The sequence below is a fragment of the Aquila chrysaetos genome, chromosome 1, assembly GCF_900496995.4.
Source record: "Aquila chrysaetos chrysaetos chromosome 1, bAquChr1.4, whole genome shotgun sequence".
Classification (NCBI taxonomy): Eukaryota; Metazoa; Chordata; class Aves; order Accipitriformes; family Accipitridae; genus Aquila; species Aquila chrysaetos.
The window spans coordinates 33,856,298-33,882,759 of record NC_044004.1 but is presented as its reverse complement, the minus strand read 5'-3'; the positions used below and the strand labels follow the sequence as shown (position 1 = coordinate 33,882,759).

The window sequence follows — 26,462 nt, the reverse complement described above, 5'->3', positions numbered from 1 at the left end:
TAGGCAACTCTTGCAGTCATACTGCAGTTAATAAATGGCTTAAGGACGAGAAGCCAGTAACCTCTGAAATGGCTACAGACAACAGGATTGAAATAAGATGATTTTTTAAAGGAAACTACAAACAAGAAAATAAAAAATATTTTTAAGGGAATAAAAAGTTTATCATTCCCAGCAACAGAGCTATTAGTTGCTCTGCAATACCCCTAAAGCAAGTATAACAGAAAATTGCTTGGAATATGAGCAAGGAAATTGATTTAAAAAAAAATAAAAATTACTCTGTTGCTGCAGTAAGGTTTATGAGATATTCTTCACTTATTTTCCAGTTGCCAGCATCTCCTTTCACAAAACCAGAAATCATAACGAAGAGCAGGACCAAGATGTTAATAGCAGTGAAAATTTTGTTTACCCATGCAGATTCTTTTACTCCAAAAGATAAAAGACCTATAAAAGAAAAATATTTTATAGATGTGAATGATCCCTTAAATTAATAAAATTACATTTTATAGAAGATATACATGCAAGTACTATGAATAAAACTAAAAAAACCAGTACTGTATTTTATACTTTTAAAAAGCAGTATCACAAATTTCCTAGACTCTTCGACAGCATGCCAATAGGCAAGTGTATTGGAAACCACAAACCAGAAAGCTTCTTTAAGTGTATTCTTTGAGTATTTAAAAGTATTTTGAGCAATTGTTACTTACTGCTTTTCTGAGATTCCAATTCATATCTCTATTTTATGCGACGGAGCAAAAATAGGTACAAGAATTCTATGCCTAGTAAAAACAGATTGGTTGAATCTATTCCTTACAGTACAATTACTCATTAGATTAATAAAATAAGCAAAATTATTAGATAATAATGTAATCTGTTCACTCTAAGTTTTTCAGGGCATATCCATCACAGAGTAAAAGTCCCATTTCCTAGCTCATTAATAAAACCTTGAAAAGAAATGCATGCCTCCTGTTCATAAACACTGATTCATAGAGATTCTAGAGAACAGTCTGATACAAAATACGCATGCCTGAGGTTGTAGAGTAGTACATTTAAACAATCTGAAAGTTATTCCGTCAGGATCCTACTGTGTCATTAGATTTGTAACAACTGTAAGTGTACTAACAGTTTAATGGAAGAGCAGGCAGTGAGCAGATCAGGAAAAATTAAATACAATGGGAAAGCCTCCACAGGTTCTTTGCACTCTAAGCATTTCCACTAATATCACGTACATGCTTTCCCTCATTATTTAGAGATTAAGTCTGAAAATTTTAAGCCTCTCAGGATAATGTTTAAAAGATTTCTGACTCTGTTAATGAGACATTTGCTATCTTATCACAACATAGAATTTATTATATAAGCAGCTCAAGTTTTCTTCACCAATGGCATTTTTATTGGAAATAGGTGTATGCTTTCTTTAGCTCAGTTTTTCCCAAGAAGGCAGTGTCTCAATCAGTCTAATGCAGTATGAAACATAGTATATACGTTTTTTTAAAGTCCTTTCTGTAGGAAAAAAAAATCCCCAAACCAGATTTCTGTGTACTTTCCCTTGTGCTTAGCACATAACATTTTCTGTAAAACATCATCTGCTACTCCTATGATTCAGCTTTGCGCAGCTCAGAATCCAATTACTGTATCATGCTTAGCCTACATAGTCCTGAGCCATCCCCACTGCCCCTCCTCTCAGCAGCAGTGAATTCCACCCAGTTCATTTACTGGTGGTTTGGCTGCTTACCACAGAGACCTGGAGAGATAATTTGCCGCACGAGCAGAAGAGAAGTGAAGAAGGAATGATGGTGGGGGTGAAAAGACAGGATATAAATGAAAACTCAGGAGCAGAGGTGAACCACAGGAGAAACATGTCCTCTTCTATCAAGAATCTCTATTTCTTATGTTAGGAAGCAGCAATGGCAGAGGACAAAACAAAAAAGGTGGCAGCATCTATACTAACATTTTATAGTTTGGTTTGTGGAGTTTCAGCATTCTGCTTTTCAAAATGTTATTTTTTTCCTCCTTCCTTTGGAAGAGGTGAAACTGAAAGGTCTGTTCCAGCTACATACCAAATTCATTCCCATCCCTCCTGAAGACATAAGGGTCTGAGCTGGTCCTATAAGCAACTCTGAGCCACAAACATGGCAGGATGCTGGACTAAACCTTGTCTAGCAAACTCCCTGATCTTCCTAAGTGTAGGAACTCATCTTTCTATGTCCAGAGACCTAACAAAAGCTTCAGATGCACTGGTCACTCATTCTAGCGTTAGGAGTTGAACAGAAATGTTTTCCTAAGTACTGAGTCCAAAAAAGCCACTCATAACAGAATAACGGAACAGGAGGTTATACCCATATAACTTAGTTTCACTTTCAGAGAATAAAAGCTCCTGCTTTTGTTTGATCTAAAGACAGACTGAACATGACAAATATTTGAGATATGGGTAAGACCTCTACTGAATACTGAAGTGTATTGGCTGAAAAAAACCTATACACTTTAGAAAACACTGCTTCCTTCATGCCTGGTGGCAGTAAGAACATTTCCTTGTGGAAAGCAATTGTTAAATGCAAACATGCAAATAAGTTGCAGTATTTCTGAGCTTTCTGATTCCTCAAAAAGCAGACAGTTGGTGTCAATTTTTGTGATTTAAAAACATGATACATGAGTAATGATGTAAAAGAAACAGAACGGAGTGGAGCAGACACGAAAGGTTTACTCAGGTTTCAAATTGGTCTGCTGGGGCATGCCAGTACCTTGGAGAGCCCTTTAGCTCAAACAAGTTCTAGGCTAAACAACTCTTTTGAAGACTTAAAAAGGGGAAAGTTATTTTATACCAAATAAGTTAACAATTTAGAGGGAAAAAAAACCCTTACAAATACCCACTATATGCACAGTGTGTGATTTAAGGAGACAAGTCACATCACCAAACTACAGAGTTTCAGGGTCCCTCTGAAAGCATTTACCAGTTATAAAGCCATAAAAACCACACAGAACTGTATAATTTTCCTATTATCATCAATCTGTATTATGAGTTTTATAAAAAAAGTACTGACAAGTGATTATTTCATGTCTCAGCTTCAAAAAAGTAGAGGGTACACATGAAAATTTGATTATATACATTTAATTCCCAGAGTCATTGTGTCAATACACAAATGCGCATCTAGACTTCTTAAACATTATTAAGGTATTTCTGGTAAAACACAAACTACACTTTAGCATTTTTGTCCGTAAGAAACACTCTGACATCACAACCAGCATAAATGAAGCCATATATTGTCTTACCTGATAAAAGTAATATAAGGAATACAGCAAAGAAGTCAGGATACTCTGCTAACCCAGAGTAATTCATTTTGAAGTAGGTTCTGAAGAAATGACCAATCTGTTTTCCAAGAAGTTCATCAAAGGTACCACTCCAGGCTCTTGCTACACTTGATGTACCTTCATAAAATACATGCATGTTTAGGATGTACAATGGGATACAGTCACTTCTACTGAAAAAGAAATAAAACTAACCATGTTGCTACTTGCATTTAAAGAAGCAGAGCTTGTGTTAAAACAGTGATTTTGTTTTGCTGAGGAGTTTTAACGTTTTAGAGTTTTTCTACATAGTTAATTGGTAACATATTATTCTACAACTAAAATACACAAATTGTACTTTATTTATTCCCAAAATATTGCAGAAATTATTTCTGTATCATTTATACCTGGTGTCATTCTGGAAGACACTTATTTCTAAAGTTACAATATGGTATATGTTAAACAATATAAAGCAATATAAGAAAGCACTTTAAAAAAGAACATGAAGGAAAGTTTGTCCACCTGGAAGTAAAGCAAAAAAACACTCTCAAGATTTATGTTGCTAGCATTAGTATTTAAGATTAATACTTTCCTCTGGTAAAGAGTGCACGTGGCCACAGCTAAATACAACCTTACTTTTACAGCTCTCCTATCATGAAATACACTTCAATACAATGCTTGGGCATATTGATTTTGTAGTGATTTTGGCAACAGTCCTGTAGTTAGGTATACACATAGAGTTAGGCACGCTTATACACAATATAATGGGCACTTGGAACACATACCTCTTGGAGAAAACATTTTTGAATCAAAAAGTGTCATCTCTGCTAAAGCACTGAAATAGTTATTTGAATATCTGCCATATAAGCATTGATTTTATTCAGATCTCGTCAACTTTGTATTTTATGGGATTATAAGATAGGACACTATTTAATTAGTATGAGGCTATAGTAACAAGTTAGTACTTAAACATCATGATTTTCTTGAAGTGAGGTACTATAGTGATGGGGTCCCTGTAAATGTCCTTGCTGTGTATATACAGAAAAAAAAATGTTTATTGATTTTACTGAAATTATTCTTGCTAGCCAAAACCAGCAATGAAATCCTGTTTATTCTTATGCATCATCACTGAATTGTCTGACACAATTTTCATACAAGGTACGCAGTTCATGCTGCTGAAGACACACTGTTTACAAAAGCATCTTGCAAAAAAACCTGTTTCCAATGGTGATGCACAGGAGGAAATAACCTAATCAAATTACTTTGGTTATTTCATCTCAGCAGGAGTAAAAAGCAATAGTAGCTAAGTATAGAGACAGGAAAGAAAGACAGACTCAAATCTATCTTATATCTGCTGTCTCAGAAACCCTTGAGACCTGTGTTTGTTCTTAAGCTTACCTATAACATAGGATAAAATGAGGTTCCAACCAGTGATAAAAGCCCACAGTTCACCAACAGTTACGTAAGTATACAAATATGCAGAACCAGTCTTGGGAACACGAGCACCAAACTCAGCGTAGCAGAGACCTGCCATCACAGATGCCAGCGCAGCAATGAGGAAAGAAACAACGATGCTAGGTCCAGAATCGGATTTGGCTACTTCTCCAGCAAGGACATAAACACCAGCACCAAGGGTACTTCCTACTCCCAGGGCTATAAGGTCCACCGTTGACAAGCATCGGCACAACTTGGAGTCCTCAAGACTTTCACCACTGACATTCTTCTTCCGCACCAGACACCGAACAAAGGACAAAGCTGGTCCACAGGGCAACATGGTGGATGTAGAGCTCTGAAATAAAAGAAATAATTAAGGTAAGTAAAAGGTAGCATAGACACTGGTGAAAAACAATGAAAAACCATATTTGCATAAAGAACTTCAATCACACCTACTAATTAATATATTTACACTCTTCTGTGACATTAAATTAGCTGGCATGTGCTTTTAAATAATATCTCAAAGAGGCAGCATTAATGTGCAAACTCTGTCTTTCTTTACCTATTTGTTTGAATTGTATTGCTGATGACTGAGAGTTTGGTAAGAATTAAGCGATACCATCTGCCATCTCCCCAAACTGATGTTCGTCTTTGCAACTCATACCAAAAATGTCTGTGCTCTGCTTGTGATTTAAGTGGAACCCTCCTGGGAACTGAGAACCTTTTTCATTTAGACAAGACATTTTGCTGGTAGATTCCTCCCCAGTCTGTCTCAGCTTCCTCAACCAGTAAAGGGCAGTTCTACTCACAACAGTTCAATCCACTAACAGCAATGACTTTGCATCAAGATGGATAGCTCACTTAATAGTGTTTGATCCTAGAACAGAGTCAGAAGCAAGAAAACTGCCATCCTGATACGAGATTGCTTGAAAAAAATCCCCTTAGGTATGAAAAAGAAACAGATATCTCTGTGCAGAAACATTTTCTCCCTATTCCTGTAATAGCTCCCCAAGTACACTCAGACATGCCGTTTCTGTATTCTAAGACCATTTTTAAAAAAAAAAAAAAGAGGTCTCTATTCCCTTTCAAGGAAAGGGAATTTGATAAAGGATAGTGAATAAAATTGAACAGCTCTTGGCAGTGATGCTTAATGCCCATTAGAAAGGTGATAGCTGCCCCAGGACAGTGGAAGGAGGCAAGACAGGCAAGTTTCCAAAGCTCTGCTGCAATTAGGCAGTCCTTTCAGCCCGACAGACTCCCAAAGACAAGTATCTGCCCATGGTATGTAGATTTCATTCACTGAGGAGATTCCACACATCAGCTTCAGAACTACAATGATGTGCACATCAGCAGACAGAAGAGATCCATAAGCTCTGAGGGGAATCAACATGGAACTCTTCAGGCAAAATCCCCTGCTGTAGCTCCTGAACTCTTCAGTAAGAGCAGCCTTTCTTTGGGCCTGAGGCACTCCACTCCTCCAAAGCCAGGTTTGTCTGTCCTGGGTGGTATTGACAAGTATTCCCAAGGCCACTATGTCTTTTTCCAAAGCTATAGCAATCACTTAGGATGTGATATTAATATCCTCTTTAGGCTGTAGCCCATGGCAGCAATGCTCTTGTGACTCCATGCCCTTCACCTTAGCAATTCCACTGTTGCAGAAATGTGGCATTATTTTAAGGAATTATTTCCCCCATACCCCAAATGACAGTTCATTTGGTATTTCATTAACAGGGAAAACTACTCTGGCAGATGTTGTTCTCAGAACACTAAAAAGTTTCCAAGACTTTTGTTATTCAAAGGGCATCTCAGATTGCTCTGCTCTTTGCAATTTGGGACGAGAAGTCCTGAAGGTTGTAAAGTCATCTATTGCAGTGGCCAGCTGAGTGATATTATGGTTTTCTCTGCTGAGAAGGAATCCTTGTGACAAAATAGGAGGTTTTTTTCTGCTTCTGCTTTTTCTGATTCTTGTGGAGAGGACAGGAGGCTGGTTCTTGCTAGCCACAAGCCAGTAAGATGAAACACCAGTTCTGCCTCAAACTCACCCTTTCTTTAGCCTTTAAAAACTGGAGCACAACCAAAACCAACTTCAAGATACAAACTTTGTGTCTGTAGAGAAAAAAAAATAATCTCATACGCATGAGAAACGTGTCTTTTTAGGTATACCCATCCTAACATGGACTTGATGAACACACATCCTTTTACGATGACCACTGCAATCCAGGACCACTGCAATCCAGAACGTCTTACTGCACTTACTATACTAGTTTCCTATACTTACTATGCAGATATGTATAATAATGTCTGAACACTGCTTCACAACTTCTGTTGCTGTGTACCAAGTGCAGCATTGTACCTCAGACATGGCTCCCTTTCAGATTTGGCCGAGCCATCCCAAGACTCCAGTACTGATCACTTCATGCTTGATAGGAAGGTGCAGCAGGAAGAACTGATGAGCTTGTGAGGGTATTTGGCCTCCACACAGGACCAAATAACATAGGTAAATGGTGGCAAAGTGTCTTCAGAAATCACTGACAAGTGTAACCTTTTTCTGAGGTGTCCCTTGTAAGACAGATCCTTCAACACAGACCCACTGCAAGAGAGCAACCTGGGCTCTGACTCAGTGCTGATGTGTGCTGACTCACAAGCACGGTTTATCCTAACACTGTGGCTGAGCACGTCTCACGCTCAAATACTAACCTACAGAAACAAAGAAGGTAACAGCTGGGTGTGCCTTTTGGTGGCAGCATTGTCCTAGATAAGCTTACACTGACTGCAACCACACACTTTCAAAGGGTCTTATTCCTGCACTGGTATGATTGGGGAAACCTCACAGTTTCCTTTTCTGTTGAGCTTTGGGACAGAGAGGAACATGAAGCAGGGTAAGTGAACACGGGAAAAATTGCTCTCCCCTACTTTTTGACCAGCAGGTCTCAGTATTTTCCTAATTGCTCCTTTTTACTTCCTTCTTTCCCCGCTGCAGTCTAAGCCTGCCTCACCCTAGCAGACCATTGTGGCCTCTGCTTCCTCTTCGCCTCTGCTGCTATGAGTTCCATCAGCACTGGCCCGGGCCCCTGCTGAAGGTCCTGCACAGCTGATGAGCGCTGGCTCTTCTCTGAGCCTTCCTGGGGAGGCACATTTGACAGCTTGGGAAATGGGATTTGAGGTAATATATTGGGTAAGCAATCGAGAAGCAAGTGAGCTTTCCTAATGCTCTACTGCTGACAAAGCTCACAGTACTTCTGAGGCATCTCTGAGGCACCTCTTCTACGTTTCTTAGAGCAGACTTGCATACCTGCCTTGCCTTTGAACAACAGCATTAGGCATGTAGCCCGAAAGTGCCGTCCGTCAGGGTGGGCCGAGTTGTTCATGCAGTTTAAGCAGAGTAAAGATTGAATCCTGAGCTTATGCAGAGTTTAAGCATAGGGAATTAGTGATAAGAAACCAAAAAGGAAAATGCCCTTGCACTCACTAACAGTGTGCAGTTATTTCTAATGAAGGTGAGGAGCAGACCCAACCTGTTGCTTCTCCCATGCATTCAAACCTGTGCTAGGCTCCACTTCAGTGAAATCTACTTTAGAGAGACATTTGTCACAAGCAAACACCCATGAAGTCCATTTGTCACTGACCTTGGCATGTTCCTTTGGCTGCGTACAACTGAGGTGGCAGCTCTCTGGCTCTGCATGCACTGGGTCACTGCACTTCTGAAGTCACTTTTGGACTAAGTTTTTCTTTAGCTACAGATTACTCTGTAACACAGAATATGCCTCCAACAGTCCTCCGAAAAAGGGAGGCCCCAGTTCAACTGACTTAGACTTGAGGACCAATGTTCATCCCATATTCAAGCCTCCTCCTTCCCTGAACGCATTCCTAGAAAGAATCGCAATGCCATCCACATTGCAGTTTACAGTTTTACCCCTTCAACTGCATGCAACAAAGAGACAGGCAGGACAGGAGGACTTAAATTTAGATAGGAAAGGAATTGGAGAGATCTATCTAACATAGGGGGGAAAAAAAACCCAAAAGCTTCCATGGCTGTCTAATGGGCAGTCATGGTATTTGTCAGAGTACCTGAATAAGCACAGATATTTCTCCAATCCCTTTTGTTCTTTATTGTCTTGGGTTTTTTTCTCTACAGTAGCTGCTGATAGACCCTTCTTAATTTCAGTCTTTCCTGGCCAGTTGTAAACTGGATAATTTACTGCTTGACCACCACACATCTGAACGCTAACCCAAGAAGATGAGTTCAGCTTTATCATTCATATCAGCATTTTCATTCAGATAGATATCAGCAACATTTAATCGTTGTCCATTGTTAGCCCTCTTCTAGCAGGAAAAGTTTGGTGTCAAAAAACTTGTAACTACAAACACAATGCAAGGGACAAAGTCTCCATCTGCAAAGTTTGTATTCATCTTTAAAATTGCTTTGACTGCTTCACAGTCATGTAGAATCTACCATTTTTGCAAAGTATTTTCCATGTAAAAATAATCTAACAACCTCCTACCCCAAAACAAAACACAAACAATAGGTGGGTGTTGGAGCAAAGAAGTAACTTATATCATGTATTGCCACACTCTTTCATTAAAATAACATTTTAATTTAATTACATGTAATAAGTTAGTACACATCAAACCCAGCCTACAGGTGGGAAAACCCAAAGTTTTGCTGCAGTTGCCATTCAGCTTTTCCTACAAAATTTTCTGTTAAAAGCTCTAATAAAAAAGATATAAATCTCATATGGAAAGCAACTGTTATAATGCAATATAAAGCCTCTGAAAGTTTTAATACTGTTATTGAGATGTATGTTTAAAGATTCCTGAAGCAAAGGTAACTTAAAGATATTTTACTTATAAACTATTTTGTTCATCTAATATTATGTACTATAATATACTACAAATTTTAGGTGTGGTAGTTTAACATTTTAAACAGCGTACCAATTACGGAGAAAATACTCCAATAAGCCTGTAACATATTGAAAAGGGGAAAATAAAAAAATATACTGATTAGATACAGATTAATTTAGAGTCTTCCTTCAGCCTCATTTTCCTGAAAAAAACTTTATATGTAAAAGTTTGTATTTTATATTGTCCATCTGTAGAATTTATGAGAAAATGTCTGTTTGCTCTTAAGTTCATTTAACCTTATTCAAAATTGCAGTATTGCATTGATTAGATCTAGTGCAATAATATATGAAAGTAAAAGAATTCAGAGATGAAGCAAAATGAGGTATAGTCTATGATTTTTCTGTGTGTGTACACACATGCACAGACAATACATGATTTTACTGCAAGTGTCCTAAAAGTTGATGTTGTGCCCAAGACTTTCACAAAACTCCTAATGCCTCATAATATTTAAAGTAGTGTACTTAAATAATACTTAAAGCCCTAAAATTGGAAAGCAGCACCTGTAACAGATGTCTAATATGTATAAAACAGAAAAGGAAAGCTTTGTCATCCAAAAGCAAAAACACCTTCCAGCAGTCTGGGAAGGAAAACATAAATTGCATCTTCTATATATTAACACTGTATTTTGCACTTTGTCAGAGACACAATAATACTGTAATGTAAACTAAATGTAATACCACATACCACAGCTCTTGCTACTCAAAAAGCACATATGTTAAAGGCAAAGTTTCCTATAATAAGCTACGTTGCTTTCGGGTTGCCTCTTTCAGCAGTAGACTTCATTACAAACCTGATTCAGAGCAACTTCTGCTGGGCAGACTTCTGCTCCTCTTACCCAGTCCCAAACTTCTGCCGTCTTAATGGAAGAGTAATGACTGAAAGTGATTTTATTAAAATATTTGCTTTAAAAGCCAGCTGTAGGTGGTGTGAAAGCTGTCGGTGCTGAGGGGGTGGAGGCTCAGCAGGCCGGTGATTGGAGGGCTGCTAGCCGGCCAGTTATTTGCCCAGCTAAGGCAGGGAGGGAGAGTCTTGCTGCTGTCCAGATAAATCGTATCCACTGTCTTCACAACACAAAATCCAACTGGAATTGCATTTTCTACATTTAAACACACCTATGTGCTTGCATACAAAACGCACACTGTAGTGAGGGTACCCACCACACCCCCCCCATGGACTCCTTTTACACATACTGAAGGAAAAGCAAAAATGTGGATGTCAAACTTGGTCTCCCACTGCGAAAGCGAAGTTATCCCACTGCCCTTATAAAAAATAAACTGGCTTTGAAGCGTATTTAAGGATACTTTGTAATGCTTTGAAACCTGAATGCAACAGCATAGCATGAAAACTGCTTTGCCTAAGTAAATTTCAGAAGAATATAAATAATTTGAAAAGTATTGCTGTGGCTAGAAACAACACAGAAGACAGTACATTTACAGAATCTGGTTAGATAGAGCCCATTCTCTTGAACTGGGGAAGATGCAGCATATACATGTTCTCCTTTATGTGGCTTGAAATGTAAGAATGCTGAAGACTGGAATTAGAACAGTCCAAATATTCCTGCGACACAACCAATAACTAACCCTTAGTTTCTTTAAAATTAGCTTCCAGAATAAATCAAACCTCAATGGATAAGGTACAGCTGTATTTTTCATTACTTCCAATGGCAGACAACCCCACCCCAAACATGTAGTAGCATTTCCAGTCAATATTATTCACAGCATATTGTTTCCCTTAAAACACTTGGGTTTAAATATCTCTCTTTTTGTTCAGAGAACACTGAAAATATGAGCCTTGCGGAGAAAAGCCCTATGATTCTCATCATTAAAAAGTCTTTCCTAAGACAATATGGAGGAAAACACATGTAGTGTGGCAGCCCCCTGCAACTTGCTCTCAGCTTTTAGTTTTCCCCAAGTGTAAAATCTGCCAGTGCTGCAGGAGCACAGAAGGCTCCTCTTCCTTCTCTCATGACAAGTCCTGCTTCCTGCAGCCATGCACAAACTACAAAGACAACCTTCCCTCAGCTCTCCCGGTTCCAAGGAGAAATGCCTCCAAGAAGAGTGTGCTCCACAGGGGTGGGCCGTATTTCAAGACCAGGAGTCCAGATGTAATTTCTTACATTCTCCAAAGCTGTTTTTTTCTTAAAGTGCAAAAAGGTGTGAAGAGAAAAGGTCTTGTTCATTGAAGCTCTAATGACAACAATACTCGTTCTTCCCCTCGTGCTGACCTCATGCTTGTTAAATACAAACTTTATCTCTTTCACCGTTAATACTTGGTCAAAAGACAGAAACAAGAAGCTGTGCTAGAGGTGCAAGCTGCTAAACAGGTTAGGTTTCTTCTGTGGAAATATATGGAGAGTACTTTTAAGGAGCATCACTCTCAACCATGACAATATCTAGGCATTTTTTTTCCAAACCATCTATCTCTAGCAAGTCTGTGAATGACTTGAGAATTATTCATGTGGATTTTAGTTAACATCCTCAAGACCAGTTCTGAATCATTTCCAACCACATAGATCCACTAGGAATTGTTGTTAATGCATAAATTAAGGGATTTATTGCTTAATCATGGAAAACATCCCTTCCACTTTAAAAAAACCCAACAAGTAGAAGTTGTAATTGCTTCATAATCTGCTGAATACAGAGACTCCATTTCTACTTGACTTCTAAAACAAAAAAGCAAACCTTGACAGCTACTGTCAACTACTTTCTAAATGTGGTCATAAAACTGAAGACTATGCAGGCCATATAGATGTGGTCATAACAGGGGCATGTGCCCAAATTTAAACAGCGGAATTGGAATTCTGTATTTCCAATAAGGTAGAACAAGCTTAAGAAAGTAGTTTAATTTCAAATTTGTATTTTGGTAAACATATTAATTCCCTACAATCATATTTCTTCCTATAGCACCTATAAAACACCTATAAACTATTTTATGGACATTTTCTATATATGCATGGTTTGCATTTGTATGTATACACATTTCAAAACCTTTTGCACTGTGCAGATTTAACACAGAGCCAGCTAGGACACGTTGTTATACTCACAACAAGAGCAAGACAAACAATTCTTGGTATTAAATACACAAACCTGGTCAGACTGAAGCCAACAGCAAAATTCCAAATTATATCATAGGGGTCAGGATCTGATTCAAAATGAAGACTTTGAATTAGGAAACAGGGAGAAGTAGACAGTAATGACAGAATGGGCTAACCCTTCCTCTCCCAACAATACACAACCACAATACCACAAGGATTGTTCACACTTTTCCACAATAAATGTTTTAGGGGTGTCACCTTTTTTTCTGGATCTTTTTTCACTACCCACTGCAATCCCTAGCACTCTTTCAAGTTAGTCACTGTACAATTAAGAAGAAAAAAACCCACCACTCATTATTTCACAGCAGAGCACCATCGTTACATCTTACATAGATTGACTCACCAAACAGAACAGAAATATAACTATGCCCATTATTTCTCTGGTTTAAGTTTGTCTGCAAGTGCCATAACATATATTGCAGTCACCATATTTAACTACTTTATCTAATATACAACATAAAACAATCCAGTGAATGTACCATAAGGTTTCTAGAATTTGCAAAAATCCAATTCCAGTACATCTCACTGGAAACTGGAAAATGAGCAGTTATTTACTCATCCATGTAACTGCAGCATCTCCAAAACTTTCTTTGGTACCATTTCTAACTTTGAGGCACCAGCTCCTCTGGGATTGCCTCTTCAGAAATGGATCTTCCTTTTATGGAAAATGCCAGAAACAAGATTATAGTAAGCCAGATTTAGTATTTACAGGATCCCTCTTTGCTTTCTGCCTCTCTTCATTTTTAATCTTGACCTTATTATGGTACAGATTTGTTACAGACACTAAAAGTTCAAATCCTTCAGGGGCTGTATAAATCAGTTCAAAATCTCATCCTCATTCTTTAAATTAACAGTAGAAACTCTACTGACATCCATGGGGCTGGAAAGTCACTCACAAGTGCACTTTCTGTTTCCTTCGGACCTATCACCTGGCTGTGATAACAATTCATCCCTGGTAGCACTGGTAAATTTATGGATCATTACAAAGACAGATAGGAGCTGCGCTGCTGTGGTTTGTTTGATTTTCTAAAACTTAATTCTGGGAACAGGAGCACACAGCAGCTACAAACCTAGAACGGTCCCTGGCTCCTGGCCAAGAGGCAGGGAGTACACTGGCTGGTGAAATAAAATAGCTTGCATCTGTCCCACCTAGATCTACAGCACCGTGGGGTAGATCAGTATGTCACCACTATGGACTGTTTGGTTCAGAGGCCCTATGGACACTCAGTTTTGTGTGTGTTTTTAGTCATGCATACTCAAAACTACAAGAAGACCATATTGCTACCCAGCAGAGTGGCATTTTGTAGATTCAGCTGAAAGGTGTAGTTGTGTGCCTCAGGGTGTGTGACACAGCAGCATCAGAGAGGTGTCCATGAAGGTATGGGGTCTGGTGGGGTACCAGTGAAGGATGCCAGATCTGAGGCACTTTGGACAAGACTGAGCATAAAGAGTGCTGTCTGGAGGCAGCTACCTGCAATAGCAATAGCATACCCAGCTTCTCTCTCCGAGAAAATTCTTGTTTCTCTCCAGAAAAGAGCTGTGATACATCCACTCTGTGTAGTCCACTTTTGCTATTGCAAACAAACAGTTTGTTTCCAGTTACAAATCCAACTGTGTTTTGACCAACAACATTACTTTATAGCTTAGTTTCTGGCTTTAGAGACTTCTGCTTCTTAGCAACTACATCACACTTGGATTAATCTGAAGTGGCTCATCCAACATTTCTCTGACTTGGATACTTGAAGGACTTTTGCAGCACATTCTTTCCATAAAGAAGTTGATCAGAAATTATCTTCTTGCCATGAAACAGCTGACCACATTAGAGGGAATGAACTAAAAGAGAAAACTATTTTATTTATTTTCTTTTCCTATGGAAGGCTAATGTAAGACTTTCTCTTATAGTGTCAAAAGAGTATGAACATATTTTCATAGAGTTATGCGGAAATTCATGCTCAGGGAGTTTTAAATTTAAAAAAAAAAAAAGCCCCATTAATTTGTGAAACTCTTGCACAGACCGAAGCAAAATACTGCAGAAGCCCAAATGACAAACTGATTAAAAGCTGCTCTACTGTTGACTCTGGCTTGTCTCACAGATACTGCCTCGCAGCTACGGGCCAAAAAGCTGTGGAGTTTTATATAACTAGAGGTGCTAACTTTGCAAAAACATATCCATGTGCTTGCCCATATAACTTACTCATACCACACAGAAGTTAAACATGAACAAAAGTGTTTGCAGGACTGGGGCCTTAGTGAACCATTGCAATCCCTCAATGGTGCTCTGCACAGTGCGTGCTGCTTTGCCTTGGAAGTCAGGACTTTGCAGCCAACTGTAACAAACATAACTTTTGACATGCACAAGAAAAGAACCACAACATGGTTTGTATGGTTTGTGCAGCTCTAATGAGATTTGAGAAGATGTACTAGTATTCATAAAAGGATTCATCAAGTGCCAGCAAGAATCTTTTCTGTGTCAAGATAAATAAAGTAATTAGCATTTTAGTGGTTCTGAGATGTGGTTCTGAGAATAAAAATCCAGATTACAACAAAAAAATAAAATTAGTGCAATCTATGTCCTAATCTACGTAAGATGATCACAAACATCTTAAGAGAGAAAAAGAATCTTTATAAAGCTCAGCAGTAATGTAGGCTATCTGTATAATGTTACGACAGGATCATTTCTGAAGAGAATAAATTACAATTCAACACTTTTTAAAGGGCTTCCTACTTATAAAATATAAATATGTTTATTTTAGATTGCTTCTCATGGTTTAAGCAGATTAGTGAAACTAGTTCCTACAGAATGTTGTACAGATTAAAATAAAATTACCACTTACCAATTCTTTCAACTTTTCTTTAATAATTCTCTTTCACTTTGTACTCAGGAAGAAAAATACCTCAAATCCTGACCTTCTGTAAGAGAAATGTAATACATTCTACTGAAAATAATCATACACTATTAGACCAATACAGGCATGAAGAATAAATCTGCAAACCTGCATTTCATATGTAACAAGAAGAAGGGCTACATTGGCACAAATTCCTACTAGTTATTTTGACCCAGGAATGAGTCATTTAACCTAATATTAAGCATGTCCCAAGCAGCTAGTAGCTATCATTTGTTGAATTCCAAATATTCCCAAGGGTCTAAAGAAAATGTTTGTAGTGCTGACTCACAGTACTGTCCCCAAGTCTAAAATCAGAGTTTTGGAGAAACCTTGGGGAAGGAAAGTAACTATTTAATGCCATACTGTCTAGAAAAAAAAATCCACATATTTTTTTGGCCCAAATCCACACCTTGAATACAGGAGAAATATAAATAGGAAATTTAGATAGGAAAATTTGTAATGTATACAAAGAAGAGCCAAGAAAATCAAAGTTAAAACTAACATTTGATCTGTAATTGAAATAAAGTGCTATGCCATGCTTTGCCAAGACGGAAATGAAGCGGTCTCGCATCTCCCCAGAGATCTGGGAAAGGAGCATCAGATGCAGCTCCACACTGTGGCTTGGGAAGGAGTATGAGGAAGGCACAACAGGCCAGTTGAGGCGTGAGTGCACGTCTTCATCAGAGGCACGAAGTTACAAATGGTCTTTCAATAAAAGCAAGGAGAAAGATCTACCAGAAAACAAATTATTAAGACATTGTGCATTTTTTGAGATGTAAGCTATTGGATAACATCTTATTCTGCTTTTCCATAAGGCTGATGGAACTCACAACATTTCAAACTAAAGCAAACTTTAAAAAAAGTATTCCACTTCTGACAACAGTCCATGTTTGAGCCAAATGTGTGGTAATGTAATACTGAACATATATTTTTTCTTCTAATGGCAACTTAGGTAGGTAATTAGACACATTTCATAGCAATTATCCTAGCCTATGTAAATACAACTGACATTTTAAAATAGTACTTAAATCTCAAAACCTTTAAATAAAACAACTTACCAAGCTTTTTACCCAAATAATGGGGCTCTGAGTTATTTATTATTAAACGTTGTATCATTATTTATAAAGATAATACTTTTTTAGTTGTTTTGGATGTGTTTTCTTTATAGTTTTTTAAGGTTGCCTTGTTCTAGTTATCACTTTCTTCATTGCCTGAATTAACCAACTGAAAATTTATTTCCCAATCCTATAATATAGGACTGTCATGCTTCAACTTACTCTTTTTACCACCAGCCAAATAATCTCCTTTCTCAGTTTACTTGGATTTTTTATTGTTGCAGGAATATTTGTGAGGGGGTTTTGATTTTTTTGGTTTTGTTTTTCTTTAAAAATCTTTCAATTGGAAAGGCTAAAAGTGTTCTTTTTTCCTGTATCAAAAAAAGGGAAATCTTTCCAGTTACCATCTTTAATAAACATTCAGCTTTCCTATTAAAACCAATTTTGTCCAGAAAATTTCTGTTAACTCCATTTCTACTTCCTTCCTGAGGTATGTCTTTAAGAATCATTTTCCATGCCAGAAAATGCCTGCAAAAATAATATGAAGGTTGCTGTTTTTATTTACTCTTTTTTTAGGCTGTTTTTAATCAGTAACAGGGCTTTACCTCTCACCCCATGGTTACTAAGGTTCCATGACAGCCTCTTGTGTAAGACATAAGCAAAAGCCTCTTACAAGCTAACATCAGATCAATTCCATCTATTCTGTCCTCTTCAAAACCAGATCAAATAAAAAAATAACCCCCCGACAAACTAGTAGAGAAGTATTTACAAATACAATCATGGAATATTTTTTTTCTGTGCTAATAGGAAGATACGAGCAATGACTTCAGGATCAAAATTAAATCCCAACCCTTCCACTGCTGAAAATTGTATTGATCTGCACAAAAGCTGATGATTCTCTAAAAGGGACTGAGGCACTGATTTTAAAGTAGAAATCATGAGAGCCCTTTCACATGCCTAAACTCCTGAGATGGCTTCTAAAATTTCCATAAAGTCTACATATTTTTTTTAATGTCTTTGGCTGTGTGCTCCTGTGCGCTTCCACAGGGGAGCCACAAAGGGAACAGCTCAACAGGCCAAAAAGTAGCATAATTTCATGGTGCAAGAATGGAAATTAAGCAAAGAACTAATGATTCACCTAATTTTTTTCCTCCCTTCCCAGGCTCAGCTGGCTGGTTTGATAGCAGAAGTGGTATCAGCTTCAGGGGTTCCTGCTGCCCTGAGGTTGCCCAGTCCCATCCCTAGGTCACAGCACCTCTCAGCCCATTTGACCAGTGCACCATACACTAATGGGCTCCAGTGGGTCTTTTTGTTTAAAAAAACAGAGCAATTAGTTTTCTGTATCAATTTATTGAAAATCGTTTAAAATAACTCAATTTTATATAAAAAAGTGGACTTTCCCCCCTTTTTTATGGGGGTCAAGGAAGAAAGAACAGAGAGTAGAGGAGAGAGAAAGGATGAATGTATCTAATTTAAGACTAAAAGAAATCATGGATGATACTGGAAATATCTTTGCTTACAAAAGTATCATGGAGCAAAGGAAGGGAAGGAATTCCTATTACACATCTTACTTGTTTCTATATGAATTTTTACGGCACATGGAAAAGATGCCATCTTAAAGGGATTACAGAAAAAAAAGAACTAGGTCATCTAATCAAGGTGCCACAACTTTCTCAGCATGGAATATCTAAAATTAAGTACGTATTAATTATCTGCCAATCATAACAGTTTTTAAAAGCCAAGTTTGCTTTCTCTTGCTTACAGAAATCCAAGAACTAGATTCACATATTGTTTATATTCCATATTTCATTTATCTTAAGTCAAAGGCGGTAAGAATTAATTTAAGAGATTCTTACATAAAGGTTTTGACGAATCTCCTTTGCAACCAAATATTGCTCTGAAATAATGGCAAAGTATTTAAAGTAGGATCCATCATTGGATACGTACTGGACTTTAAATATTAAATCAGAGAAGTATTTTGCTTCCATTCTGTGTGAAAACGGAACTGTGATGTGCCCAACACCACTGGCAGACATCACTCACACCAGACAGAACCAGTGCGCTAAGTGCACTGCTGTGATTTATTTTTGGCTTATATATCAGAACAATACAAAACAACATAAACAGCAATAGTTATTTCACACAGTATAAATAAGCGTCATCTGCAAGCCTTAATCCCAGAAGCGTTAAACAGCATTCTGTGTTCTGAAGTTAGTGGTGTTAAGAGAACGCCCATTTCTTGGGGGTACTTTCTGCACCCTGCAAAATCAAACACCACTTCCTTCAAATATGAAATCCCCAAAATAATAAGTCACTGCAAAGTCACTATAGCAACCCTGTTACACAGCATTACCCTTTGACATTAAATGTAGACACTCCAGCCAGACATTCTGAATACGCACTATCCATATTGAGATCATACAAATCCTAACATATAACATTGTTTATAATTGAGGCAACTAATACCAGAGAGTTCCCTTTTCATTTTGGGCTTCAAATAGCATCACTGCATTTCATGCATCAGGAACAGTGCTTGAAGAACATTATAACATACAACTGGGTAATTTTCTGAAAAGCTTTTTAATTGTCTCAGTATTTTTTAAGCAAGTCAATAAACAGCTTGACTGCGTGTAACATCTCACGGGTAAAACATGACCAAGACTTCAAAACACAGCAAAAACCAACACTGACCTTGCTAGTCACACACTGGGATCTTAATCACAGATTTCCAAGTGGCTGAGCAACAGCTATGGGAAGTGACCCTATGTTAGCCTAACCATGTGCTGCAGCTTTCCAGAGAGCTTACAATTGCACGGGCTGAAGTGCTCCATTTTGTCATGCAATAGAGCACTGCAGACAGCGAGGCTCTGTTCAGCATCTTCTGAAGACACATAGAAAACCCTTTGTGAACTTCTCTTAAGAAAGAAGTATTCTTTTCTATCTTCATCAAATCACAGTTATGCATAACAGTTGCCTAACCATGACAAAGGCTGCTGCTTCGCAGATCTATGCAGATCTGTCTTAATGCATAAAGCTTGAAACATTGGCAAGTCTGCCCGAAGAAACCAGATATCTCTTGGTATAAATCCAGAACGAGTTTAGCAATAGCAGGAGAGTCATTTCTGCAGAGCATATAAAAACATGTAAGACAGCACAAGCATAGGTTCATAAAGTGATGAATATTCTGAAAATAATAAATGACATATGGAATAATACAAGCATCCCAGACAAAACCCAACTTGTGTGTGTGCACGTGTGTATCTGTACTCCCAGCCAGACAGCATGACGGTTCTTTACTTCCAACTTAATCTTCAATATAAATTGTCTGGAGGGTATTGGAAAAGCTAGCAGCTTAGCAGTTCAGCAGTTTTTCCAGGAGGCTGTTCTGCTCATAAAAATCAAAAGTCATTTGAGCATTAAATTGCATTACCTATGAAGCTACTTCACTGGCTACCAAATGGCACAGAGGAACAAACCACATAAACTTTGCTTGTAGTAAAATACTTGCAGTACCAACCGATGCACTAGTTATAATAAATTACTCACAAATGTGTTTTCAGGATAATTTGGATCCCATAGCAACTGCAAAGTGGTTGGGACAGCCCATCACTTCCCCCACATGAAGATCGGGTGAAATCCAGTTTTCCAGTTTCACTCTGTTGTGGCAACAGAAAGCCCCATAAATTTATAACTTTTTATTCTATCTTCAGTGAATACAGAACATCTCAATAAACGTGTTATACCACTTCCTCCCCCTAGTCATTTTCTTCCCTTGCCACATCCAATGATCCTGAATGGCATGACCAACTTCTGACTGAGAAGGTCAGGGTGTGTCACAGAGGTAGTTATGAATTCTCTCAGACATCATCCTCTGATATGTTTTGGACATTAGCAACACAGAATATCAAGCACACTAAGTTACCAAATTATCTCATATTTGCTCTTCAACTACATGTTCAGATCTTTCTTCTTTTTTATCATCCACTTATTTCAGTGAAACAAGATACTTCTCCCCATAACTGTCCCTAAATCAACTGCTTTTTCTAAATCTATACAAAAATTAGCCTCGTCTCCAGGCATGCTGTAAGTTGTGGGGAAAATCCTATAAAACACTAGATCCTAATACAGCCAATTCTATTTGCTTAAAAAACCCCACCCCAAACGCACAAGCCAGGCCCCCAAAAGTCCAGCAAATAACTAGACTAGTTATCACCAAAGAGATATCCTTCCACACATTGTGTGTGTATGCGGGTTTGCGTGTGTGTGAGTGTAAATTACAGTATTTCTTGGATTGCTTGTCAGTGCCTCCTATGCAAAATGATAGCTTATTTCTGGGTGGCCCAGCCTTCATTGTTATTATGGCTGGATCACAATTTTGGAATAAAACTGTCCTCCTCCCTCACTTTCTCATGAGCTCTGGAGGCAATGGCAACTTGAGTTCCAGCTGTCTGCCTGTGCAGAGGCAGGATCTGGCCACAAACAATTCATTACTTGTCCCAGGAGAAAAAGATGGCCAGGACAGATTCACTATCTCAAGGGCCAAACCCAGAAAACAGGTTGCTAGTTGAAATGCAGTGTTCCAGGGTAAACTCATGGGAAATTACAGGCAGGAAAGACATCTCATTTTACCAAATGCTTGAAAAAAGCTTCTGATATCTGATACCTTCTTGTTTAAGAGAGTAACTAGAATACACACAGCCCCTTTTTTGTAAAATATTGAGTGGCAAAATGCCATAGAAATAACTTCTAATTCTGAAATGCCATCACTTCCCTTACTAGTACCAGATGGAATATTTCACCAACTTACTGATTTTTATTGACTCTAATATAGGTTAGTACCATTTGTAAATGATATATGTTTTCATAATGCAAGAAATTTTTGGCACAAAGAGTAATTACACATTCCTCATAGAAACACTATTAAAACATGAAGCTTTAATTCTTCTACACTAGCAGCAGATACTCATATAATGAATTTTGTTACATAAAATTAAGACAAATGGTGTAAAATCCTGCATGCCTGATCTAAAAAAAATCTTAGCAAATTTAAATGATAATCAACTTGTCAGCAAGTAAATCTTGGCTAAGATCTTTTTTCACCTACATGTTGCTTTACTGGCCTTCAGAAAATACCACTTTGGCATACAGTTGTCAAACTACTGCTCCTTTATTCCTATCCCTAGAAATGCAGCGAGCAGCGCACGTGCATTTCTCATGCAGAATGCCAATTTCCAGCAGCTGAAGAGGCTAAAGCAGAATGAAACGTTCCTTGTGCTCAGACTCCCATAGCTTCCAGCTACTTTAATTTCCCTTTAATCTTGGCCTTTTTTTCACATTTCACATACATACTAAGTTAAAATTTTCTTTCTTTTCTGCCTTCTTAAATTATCATATGCCAAGAACAGAGTTTCATCTTAAAATCTTTTATGGACCTACTAGAGTGACCTGGATGTCTTTTTATCCAAATATTCTTCCCTTTAACTATAGCCTCTCATGAAAACATAGCTCTTCCAGCACTGAAATATTATGCATTTCCATCTAAATATTAAGCTTGTTTTTCAGAATTAGTGTGCAAACAGTGTCACATGCCAATAGTAACTTTCAAACACATTATCAGTTGGTACCAGAGTCCATCTTGTAACATGAAAAGTGAATGGGATGCATTGTGAGTAATATGAGACCCAGACAAATGTCACTGTAATTTTGCAATATGTGATTTTCGACAGGTACTTAGAGATGCCAGCGAACGCATCATTATTGACTGCCCTGTTTAACTGCAATTGTGCTGATTTTGTGAGAAATCCAGAAGAGAAAGGTGGTCTGATGAGATGAGTGTTCTTCAAAAAGTAGTAGAGAGTTCCATCTGCTTCAGTAGAGATTAAAACAATCCCATGAGCGTCTTAATAAATTTGAAAATTTGCTTGAGTAAAGCAATTTTAAAATGTTAATATTTTCCTCAGTAGATTGGAATATCAAAAGCCATCACATAACACATTATATTTAAATGATCAATTGTAAGTATTAATTTCAAAAATAAAACTCACCTCAGAAGAAATTTTAAAGAGGTTTTTTGTTGTTTTTTATTTTAACCTAGAGCACTGTACTAGATGAATGAAAGTAGAGCAATTCATCAGACAGGAAACTACTGAGATATAGTATTTGCTCCACTATGAAAGTGTTCTTTAAAACATTTTAAATTGCTTCTAGTTTTATGATAAGAAGGTGTCTTATCACACAAAGGTGTCTTGGTTCAAAAAAAATCTAACAGAATTTTAAAGATCAAAAGAAAAACAATTGAGAAACACTTCAATGATAACAGAAGGAAAATCACTGTTGTACTTCAGCATTTCTCCACTGAAGTCTAGAAATGATAGGTCAAAGCACCTAAATACTTCCAGTTTCACAAAATTTATACAGCCTTCTCAAACAAAGCATCCAGAGTTTAATGTCTGGTGTTGAACTACCTAAAACATTATCTATCTGTATCTTGGTAAAGAGAGGAAAAAAAAGAGGAGAAAAATGCAGCAGTTACTAGTCCATGTTTTATCAATTAATAACAACATGATTTTTTTCAGGTTATTGGGTCTGAGGTGATAAACATCTTTGAAAAAATATCCTTCTCAAATGCTATCAATCTTATATACTTAAAATACAAATAACTACTCTAATTAAAGTAACAAAATAGCATGGAAGTTTGGAAATCCACAGCAGGAAGTCTGGGTCTTGTTAAAAGGATATGAAGGGTAAAGAGCTCCGTAGGACTTTCTGGATTAAGAGTCACTCTGTACTTACTAGCAAAGTTTCAGTGGTGCACAAATTAGACATGTTTTCTATGGTGCTAGCCAAACATAGTTTTAAAAATCTATGATTATATGCACAGCAGAATTTCCTGCTAGAACAAAAGGTAAAAATCAACCTTGAAGATATGCTATATGACCCACCTGGAATTAATTGGCATCTTCTGATTTAGGCAGGGATTTCCCTAAAGGCTAACCTCCTCTCTGTTTCCAAACTCTGCAGGTACAAAACTTTAAAATAGAAGACAAAACCAATGAAACCTGCCATAGAAGACTGCCTGTTGCGTACAAAAACATTTGCATTTACTTTACCCCCAAATGGCGGTAGAAGTTCTGCCTCCTTGTGTGTAACTCTCCAGTAGTGCTAGTAGTCATCCTAACTTACTCTGATTATCCTTAATGATGAACTGGATGGTGACAGGCTACAGTTCCTTGTTGACATGATGATGAGAGAAATCTTTGAAAACCCTGAGAGTCAAACTCTGAAAAAGAAAAGTGGTCTTCTAGCCATACAACATAAATAAGTATTCCTTCTAAAATTTTCAAGGCAACTTCTTCTATGTGTCAAATTTAGCTAGTTAATGTTCTAAGCAGGAATAAGACTTCACAGGGCTACAGCTGAACATATTTTACTTACTCTGAAATTCCCTACAGTAATAAAGAGGGGAAAAAAAGAAATCTCCAAAGCATTAGAACTGATTCATTATCTTCAAAACTGACCTTAAAAAAGAGGTTTTTTCTGATGGGAATTACAAAACCCACCACAAACTGCAGACAACTGTGCAACAGCCAGGAATACTTCTAAAAGGATGTTTAGGGCAGGCAACAGCAAATGGATGAATTGTCCAGAGCAGAAAAAATGGGTTTAGTCTTGAAGGACACCAGTGGACTGCAATGCTTCATATGAAACTGGTGATAGTTATTAAGCCAAAACATGAGAAAAGGAGAAAAATGCAGAAGAGCTACTAAGCCCAGAGATCAAACAGATCAAAACCAGCTATTTCTTCAGAATAAAGACCCATTATTTATTTTTTAAGGATAACTTTGCTCTCTGCTGTGATAGCTATGTGAGTGTGTGACATTAGAAATTTTGTCATGACCTAGACATAAATCATCCGAACAGGCAGAAAATCCCTCTGAGAAAGCAGACACAGCTACTCTACTATTTCATGCCTATCACCATAAAATACACACTGGGATCAGTGATGTGATGACAATGCCATGACTGCTTCAAAAGTTAAAGTAATTTTATATTGCCTTTCATTCTACCTGTTCCTAAAGCTCTATAATGCAGACTCTGAAAAAAACCAAACCCCACAGAAAGCTATTTCATGTAATTAAAGTTGTGTTCTGCTAACAGGTTCTCTTCAAAGAAAACATAAACAGAGCGTGGAAGTATCATTCAGCTGGGAAAATTGTTAAAACCATGAGTTTGGCTCTTCCTAAACTTAGCTTAGCTGAATTTATTCATACTACTTTTTTTTCCTCCCCTTTCTTCCACAAAGGACAAAAGAATAAACAAAATAATGTTCAGAGTCTTAACCGCCTGGAACTAAAACAAAGCACATTTGGAGAAGCTTGTGTAAAAGAGAGGAGATGGACTCCAAGTGAACACAAGTAGTGTTCAGAAGATTTCTTTGTTCAAAGTTTATCAAACCAAGTATATGGCACACAAAGAAAGCACAAGTAACAAGCACGTGCTGGATAAAAGGCTATTTGGAAAGCGCAATCAAAACCAGATGAGAAGCCATGGATATGGAGGAGTTAATTTTTGGCATTGGTATGAATTCTGAAACAGTATAAAAGATCAAAGAGAAGCTACTGACACTTTGGAGTATGACATTTCCCCCTCCCTCCAAATGAATTTAACATCTCCCTATAAATATAACTGGGTATTACATGCACTCTTAGGCTTGGCATTAGACATTAGCCACAAATTATTCCTCATGACATCTATGCTTAATACAACTTATCAATGTCCAGAAACAGCCCAAATTATTATGCAACAGAATGCCCACTCTGTTGGGAAATATATTTAGCACTCAGATGAACTGAAAATCTTCCTGTTAAAAAAAAAAAAGAAAAGAAAAATGTTGGGCTGTAGCTGATGAGCAATTTTCTTTTCATATCTGTCAGCTTTTCAGATTATGAGCAGTGGTTTGTGTTATAGCTAAGAGTAAAATGACTTGGTGACCCCATTTATTTGGATAATTCTTGAGGCTGATGTGGCTCAAATTCATGGAACTAATTTGTCTGGATAACAGCTTTACAAAGGTTCAGAAAAGTCTAGACATTTTCACTGTGGGAAAAAAAGATGCACAATCACTTTTATACAAACTTTAAAAATAATATCCTGCAGTCATCCTTTCATATTGAAAATTATACTTCTAAAGTCAACAACAGATAAACTACGGCAGTTGAAAGTAACTGTGTTTGTACAACACTGGAAGGTTCAAGGGAGATGGAAACAGCCTTTGATTCAACTATTTTGCAAGAAATGACACAGCAAAGAAAAAGATCGGTTATCTGCAGTGCTATAGGCTCCACACAATTTTTAAGGTAAGCGAAATTTTACCTAATCATAATATGATTAAAAAGAAAGCTAGTTCTTAAAGAACTAGTTGACTATGTAATTTCTTATCCACACTGACTGAGGCTCGGGCAGAAGAGCTGTAAGATTCATGAGAAGTTTGAGCACAGTTTCTAGCAGCCTAGCACAGTTTGACTAACTGGAGAAAGAAGAAAAAAGGAAATGAGGGAAGAGACAAACATTGTATTTGAGTTTTACATCACTGTCTCTCACTACAGCTACAATTTTAGCTTAAAATTAGGTTTTAAAACTTAGTTTTAACGTACTTTGGCCTTACTCCATTCTGGCCTGCCAAACTATGTTCCAAAACTGGTTTAACTGGAACCATGTTCAAATGCTGCTGCCAAGCTGTTTTAGCTCCAGAACAGGAGGGGAAGGAAGAGTCAGCATTTATTTCTTTAAAAAAGAAAAAGAAAATACTTAATT

The 26,462-nt window shown here is 37.5% G+C and overlaps 1 protein-coding gene across 4 annotated transcripts in view; it reads right to left on the bottom strand.

Annotated features, from left to right (window-relative positions):
• The window catches only part of SLC7A2 (solute carrier family 7 member 2), a 58,655-nt gene that overhangs the window by 17,153 nt on the left and 15,040 nt on the right, over positions 1–26,462 (bottom strand). For 2 of the 4 annotated variants that reach the window (XR_005932797.1, XM_030017531.2), the window contains exons 1-4: positions 10,406–10,535; positions 4,678–5,068; positions 3,265–3,420; positions 276–441 (exon numbers count right to left, since the gene is read on the bottom strand). Coding sequence is in view for 3 of the 4 variants with exons in the window: in XM_030017531.2 (XP_029873391.1) it covers positions 276–441; positions 3,265–3,420; positions 4,678–5,053 (698 nt within the window). In the remaining variant the exon portion in view is untranslated. Of the gene's footprint in view, positions 1–275; positions 442–3,264; positions 3,421–4,677; positions 5,069–10,405; positions 10,536–26,462 lie in introns of those variants that run through there. The other 2 variants (XM_030017542.2, XM_030017552.2) reach the window with 1 other exon arrangement.